This window comes from Cyprinus carpio, chromosome B1 (assembly GCF_018340385.1).
Source record: "Cyprinus carpio isolate SPL01 chromosome B1, ASM1834038v1, whole genome shotgun sequence".
Lineage (NCBI taxonomy): Eukaryota > Metazoa > Chordata > Actinopteri > Cypriniformes > Cyprinidae > Cyprinus > Cyprinus carpio.
Window position 1 is genome coordinate 23586955 of NC_056597.1, and position 7325 is coordinate 23594279.

Consider the following 7325-nt stretch of genomic DNA (forward strand, 5'->3'; position numbering starts at 1 on the left):
ATACAGCATCCGTTCACTTCCTGATTTATTCCTGAAGCTCATCATTTATTCTGACCTGCGTACAGCATGGGGTTCATCTGATACGAGGAGCTGTGGTTGCTCATCGGTGCGTACATCGTCTGTCCGTTCATCCACGGAGTCATGGCCTTCTGCGCCTCCTTCATCAGCCTGTGCTGCATCACCACTGAACACACAACACAGCATTACACAGTGTTTATCTCTGTGTCCGGTGACAGAAGCTGCTGTGAGTGAGAGAGTGTGTGAGAGTGTGTGTGTGAGAGCGTGTGTGTGAGAGTGTGTGTGTGTGTGTGAGAGTGTGTGAGCGAGTGTGTGTGAGCGTGTGAGCGTGTGAGAGAGTGTGTGTGAGCGTGTGAGTGTTCTAACGTTTTGCGGGGCAGCAGCAGGTCTCTGGGCAGCAGGGGCAGCGCACGTAACAGCAGCACTTCTGCGGACAGCACTGACAGCAGCAGATACACAAGAGGAGGATGAGCATCAGCGCGCCGAGGATGATGAGGAGAACCGTCAGCCAATCTAACAGAACCAACCAAACACATTCAGACGCGCTCCGCTCATCTGCACAAATCAGTCCAGGGGTTTCACTCAAGTCTGTTCTGCACTGCTAAAAAAATCTTAGTATTATAGTCTTGTTTCTGGTCAAAATATAAAAAAATTCTTAAATTAAGATGCATGTACTAGAGAAGCGAAATGGTGTAAGATATTTAGTCTTGTTTCCTGGGGGAAGTGAATTTTGCTTAAAACAAGTAAAAATATCTGCCAGAGGGGTGAGAAAGCAAAATGCACTTCATTTAGTTTTTTTCCCCAGGAAACAAGACTAAATATCTTACATCATCTCACTTATCTACTAAATGCAACTTGATTTAAGAACTTAGACTATATTTAGACTAGAAACAAGACAAAAATACTATGCAAGATAGCCTTTTTTTTTTTTGCAGTGTAGTCACCTGCTGCTTTATATGATGCTGTGTTTGTCATTTCTCCGATGTGATTATTCTATGATTGCTCCTAATCCTGTGTTCATGCAGCTGGTGAACAGACAAACATTCAGCACAAAGCTGCCATTTGTTTTGCTTCTTTAAGTTTTGTGATTTGACAGATTGTGTGTGGTGATTTATTAGTGTCTCTACTACAGGCTGTAACTGAGTCTGAGTCTGCTTCTGTTTTGAAGGAAATGTTTTCATGTCGGTTCTATTTAAAACAATTGGGTGATTCCGTGTCAACTCAACCAGAGGTCCCCGGCTCAAATTTTAGATTTTGCTAATATTTTTGAAGAAAGATGAACATGGATAGGATGAAAGCCAAAATATTAAATGTCGTGGATGAATTGTTTACTGAGTAATCCACTATTTTGTCGAGGGGGGGTCAAACTTTTCAGCAGAGATTCAGAGCCAAATTACAGGAGGGTAAAAATGACTTCAGAAAGATGGCAGCATCATAATATTACTTTTACACAGAGATTGATCAGTCTGTTGGTAAAATGTGCCAATTGAGCCCTTTTAAAAATGAGGAAAGAGCACTTTTCAAGTCTTTTCTCCAAAGTTTGCATGCCTGTAACTCAAAAGGTATGAAAGATTACTCAGTAAATCTGGACACGGAATGACCCAATTAGAAGTAGACTGTTGTACATTCAGGACCTCTGGAGTCTTGTTGAGGTGAATAGTTTTTTCTTCTGCCGTGTTTACTGGACACACTCCTGTATTAGTAATCAGGTCATTCACTTACGGTACACGATGAGCTTCATCTCTTGGTCTGAATCTCCGCCTGTGTCTCCAGGTGCTTCCACAGCGCAGAAATACATGCCGTTATCCCACCACATCACATCCTGAATGACCAGATCAGCCTCTGATGGCACACACACACACAAATCTCAGAAAATGATCCTGTCATATAAACAATCATTCATGCAAAAGAAATTTGCTAACAAAAAACCCCAACTTGATCAGTCAGGTCTCCATCACTTCACTTTGCAGCAGGGCTGGACGATATACCTAAAATGTTTTATCTTGTTATTTTCCAGATTTTGTATATACCTCAATATTTTTGCATGTGATCTAGAATAATTAAAAAGGTGATTTTCTTCTGCACCAATAAAAATAAAATAAAAATCATTTGGATAGAACAGCTATTGAAAATGTTTAGTGCAAAACACAGTTAAAAAAGGAGACCTAGTGACCACTTCTTTTTTTTTTTAATTAACACAAATTAGGTTATTTTGACAGCTTCTTTAGAGCAATGTATTTCACATAAGACATTTCACACTTTATTCACAAATTATGCAAGTGTTTCACAAGTTTAGTTAAGAACAAAAGTCTATCAGCGGTTCCTGGTTTAAGAGATGCTCTGTAGCACCAAACAATGTTCCCACCAAAACACTTTCAGATCAGGAACTAGGTGCTGGAACACAATATTCTATAATTTTATATTATTCAATTAACACAATAATGTATCTAATGAAAAAGTGAAAAAGATGCTAAAGTAGCTAGTTAGCAGGCACTCTTTATTCATATTGATTTACTGAAGCTGAATTGAGTCTGATTTCAGTTGAACTGAACTGAATTGTGCTGATGCTACTTCACCATTCCTCAGGTTTGACTCTAGCTCACTATAGTTCACTATCACTCAGGTTCAATTCTAGCTCACTATCGTTCACTATGACTCAGGTTTGACTCTAGCTCACTATAGTTCACTATCACTCAGGTTTGACTCTAGCTCACTATAGTTCACCATCCCTCAGGTTTGACTCTAGCTGACTATAGTTCACTTGACTCAGGTTTGACTCTAGATCACTATAGTTCACCATCCCTCAGGTTTGACTCTAGCTGACTATAGTTCACCATCCCTCAGGTTTGACTCTAGCTCACTATAGTTCACTATCACTCAGGTTCAATTCTAGCTCACTATAGTTCACTATGACTCAGGTTTGACTCTAGCTCACTATAGTTCACCATCACTCAGGTTTTACTCTAGCTCACTATAGTTCACTATCACTCAGGTTTGACTCTAGCTCACTATAGTTCACTATGACTCAGGTTTGACTCTAGCTCAATATAGTTCACTATCACTCAGGTTCAATTCTAGCTCACTATAGTTCACTATGACTCAGGTTTGACTCTAGCTCACTATAGTTCACTATCACTCAGGTTTGACTCTAGGTCACTATAGTTCACCATCACTCAGGTTTGACTCTAGATCACTATAGTTCACCATCCCTCAGGTTTGACTCTAGCTCACTATCGTTCACTATGACTCAGGTTTGACTCTAGATCACTATAGTTCACCATTCCTCAGGTTTGACTCTAGCTCACTATAGTTCACCAACCCCCAGGTTTGACTCTAGATCACTATAGTTCAGGTTTGACTCTAGATCACTATAGTTCACTATAACTCAGGTTTGACTCTAGCTCACTATAGTTCACTATTACTCAGGTTTGACTCTAGATCACTATAGTTCACTATCACTCAGGTTCAGTTCTAGTTATTATAGTTCACTATCACTCAGGTTTGACTCTAGCTCACTATAGTTCACTATCGCTCAGGTTCAATTCTAGTTTACTGTAGTTCACTATCACTCAGGTTTCACTATTACTCAGGTTTAATTGCAGTTCACTATTGCTCAGGTTTAATTGTAGTTCACTATCGCTCAGGTTTGATTCTAACTATTGCTCAGGTAGGTATACATTCGCATCTCTCTGTGAAGGTCAGATGCACAACTATAGTCCAGCAGCATTCCTCAGACAATAAAGAAATACAAAAGTACAGTCTCAATGCAGTAGCGTAGCATGTCAAGCATCCACTCACTGTTCTGAATGTAGATTTTGCGATCTCTGTACTCGTTGCCCAGCACTGCCTCATTGGATCCCAGTTTCTGAGCCACGGTTCGGATGGTGCGTTGCGAGTCCACGCAGTCATTGGCAGGGTCTCGACCCAACTGAAGGGCCGACTGGTACGCTGCAGCACAACAACATCAACAACACATGCACATTAGCACTGGACGGGGTGTGTTGATGTGATGACAACAATGTCACAACAGCCAATTAAAGTTCTTGACGTGATTGTGGCACAGTAGTAGTTCAGTCCATAACATGTTTTCCTAATTCTACTCTGGACACAGACCTGGATGGTGTACACACAAATGCATTTCTGTTTTGTCCTCACCACTTCATGAATCCACTAAAGACAGTGATGTATTGAATACAAAAAAAGCATCTCCAGTTTTTGATCTGATGCATCACCATCACAGCGCATCCCGTACAGACACAGCAACATCTATGAAACACTTCCTCACATCTCACACAGACATAATAGAAGATGATGTGATGCTAAAGCTCTACCTGTGGAGTAGTAGTCCAGAACAGGATCTTTGCAGAAGGATTTGTATCTCCAAGTGACCACCACATTCTGCAGCTGAGCAGAGGTGGAGAAATCACAGCGCAAGGTGACCGATGCGAAGAGAGTCGTGCGCTTCTCTGTCTCAGAGAGGGTGACCTGGATAGACAGAATCCCTGCAAGAACGGAAGCGAAAGTGTGTTAATGTGTGTGTGTGTTTGAGTGAGAGACAGAGAGTGTTAGTTAACACAGAAACACACAGGCTGCCAAACCTGTTAAACTGGTCACGAGACAAACAGAAGGAAATTCTTAACTAGTTCCAGACAATTTCAGCATTGGTGACTAACATGTTTATAAAGATAAATGTTCAGCAAAATATTTGTTGAAACGTCATTTCTTCGAATCTCTTAGTCACCGTGATTTTGCCAAGAAAGACATGTTGTACTTTGTGAAATCACGCTCACCGAATCTCTTACTTTTCATATGAACTTTCAGTCATGATCACTGCATTTGTATGTCTGTATGTTATTTGTTTTTCTTTTTTTATTTCTCTAGATTGCATATTTTCTTATTCTTGAGTGCTGTTTCTATACATGTATAGCTCATCAGTCTTTCGACTTTTGTAATTTTTTTTTAATTGGATTCTTTGTCAACAATCGTTGGTCACGTGATCGATACGGACGCGCACAGGTGACACTTGTACCTGTTTCCGTTGATCAACCTTCACAAAGTCATTGTATTATTGGCTTTCTGGCAGTGAAACGGACAGATGCGTGTGTGTGTATGAGGTGTTCCGTGTGAAGATCAGACTCACCTGTGGTCAGGAGACTCAGAAGCAGCACAGACACGATCATGATGATCTGATAAACTCCAGAAACTACGAACCGAAACCAGCGCGAGTGTTAATCTGATGAAAGCGGCGGAAGAGCAGCTCAGTCAAAACTGCATTTTCTTCTTTTTATAAAATTTGCGGCAGGCTAGACGCATCTACTGCATTTTCTCCAAGAACTTTTAACGTTTAGTGGCGTCTCTCAGAGTCCGGTTTGTGTTTCCTGTGCTCTCCTCTTCCTCCCCTCGTCGTCATCATCATCATCAGTACTCCACCCACAAACAGGTACATCACACAGCGCGCATGCGCACAGGTAACACGAGCAGCACAGGTAACACGAGCAGCCCGCGAAACTTCATTAAAACAATAATAAATATGCGTTCAATTTATTAGGATGTCTGTATGTAAACACTTTTACTATAAAGTTTGCCTCATTGTGTTTTCTTACAAACAAGTCTAATCACTCACACTATGATCAACATCACTATTATCCCTGGTGAAAAAAACAAAAACAATAGACACCATCACAGAATGTGTAATGGTTTTACTGGTTATAATGGGACTTGTATAGGTTTTAATGAAGACTGGGATGGACCTGTGGGTCTCTACTGGTAACTGGCTTCTTAAAACCAATAAATCCTAATGGAATATGTCCCAAAACATTAACACATTTATTGGTTAAAAGTTGATGGTTTTTTTTAATGGTATTTGTAGAGGAAACCATTCGAATTTTCTGTGACAGTTCTATTGTTTTTTTCAGCAGGGATGTCACTTTTTAATATGTAATATTTAATATCTGTCATATCTGATATGATCTCGGAGGCAGTGGATGAGAAATTGAACATCCAGTAAAAATCACTTTTTCTGAAAGTCATTCCTGTAACTGTTCTACAGCGACACTAGTTTCGTGTGGATGAGGAGAGTAATGTTTTAGCCACAGGCTTTGCTTTAGTAGTTTGGGAATGTAAAGAGCTCACGTGTTATCAGAGACTGTTTCTCTGACTCTTTATCATGATTTTCACTCAACAGGCTTTGAGAAGCTCAATCCATATAAACAAAGAATCCGATCAACTCCAGAGGGATCACATCTGAAGGTGACATTCACAGAGAATGAATGAGCTTTTCAGATCATAAACTCACCACCAGAATACATAAACAAAACGACTTTTACGTTAATTTATTTGAATAAATAGTATGTTAATATTAACACAATATATAAACGATGTTATAGTGCTAATTGCTGATAGTTTCAGGCAGATTAGTTTTCCATTCGTCCAGCACAGGCCTGAGATCAGCTGAAGATCCTGGTGTCTCCAGCAGATGGTGTGAGATGATCGCTGATCTCTGGCCCTCAGATCTCCTCACTGTGCAGCTCCAGTATCTGAGTCTCATCAACAGTACAGAACCTGATTTCCCCTTTTTAAATCGTGCCAGTCCACACACACACTCACACACTCTCTCTCTCTCTCACACACACACACTTGAAATACGTGGAGCAAAATAACCTTCAGTCTGTCAGTCATCTCATTAAGAATCAGAGCAGGTGTGATATTTACTAAAACATGAGGCTGGAATTACAGTCTGCCTTAATGTCTTAGTCATGTTGAATTTATTTTTTATTTTTTTGCCTATTGAAGATGTTTTGTAAAGATACATTTTAAATGTTTTGTTGGCTGCACAATCTATAGCAAGAGCTAAATCAGACAAGTCTGAGGCCACTTAGGGACATCGTCGTGTGAAAATGATTCATAAATAAATGTTTTCTTGTAAAAAGTGTAATCATTATGTTGAGCTTTATATAAAAATAACACAAGTCCACAGTATTATTATTATTAAGAAAGCCATGTCAGTGCTTGTGTGTTTGTGTGTGTGTGAGCGTGTGAGTGTGAGCGAGTGTGTGTGTGTGTGTGTGAGATTTCCATCTCAAAACTGTTGTGTTCAGTGCGTCACTATTGTCTAAACAATGAACAAAGAGCCTCATGACTCACACTTACACTGATTTACAGCGACACAAACACAACAAGAGTGATAGAAGAGTTTCAAATTACAAAACACACACAAGTCTGCTTGGAGTAGAGTTTGTCAAGTTTTTACTGAAATTCATTTGATGCAGTTAACATAACCGAGTCTGCATACAGATCATACACATATT

The 7325-nt window shown here is 39.9% G+C and overlaps 1 protein-coding gene across 1 annotated transcript in view; it reads right to left on the bottom strand.

Moving 5' to 3' along the window:
• The window catches only part of ildr1a (immunoglobulin-like domain containing receptor 1a), a 9441-nt gene extending 4037 nt beyond the window's left edge, over positions 1-5404 (bottom strand). The window contains exons 1-6 of the mRNA XM_042717021.1: positions 5159-5404; positions 4350-4520; positions 3817-3966; positions 1741-1860; positions 385-531; positions 56-184 (exon numbers count right to left, since the gene is read on the bottom strand). Coding sequence (XP_042572955.1) covers positions 56-184; positions 385-531; positions 1741-1860; positions 3817-3966; positions 4350-4520; positions 5159-5198 — 757 coding nt within the window. The 5' untranslated portion in view covers positions 5199-5404. The remainder of the gene's footprint in view (positions 1-55; positions 185-384; positions 532-1740; positions 1861-3816; positions 3967-4349; positions 4521-5158) is intronic.
• Between the last annotated feature and the right edge of the window lie 1921 nt (positions 5405-7325).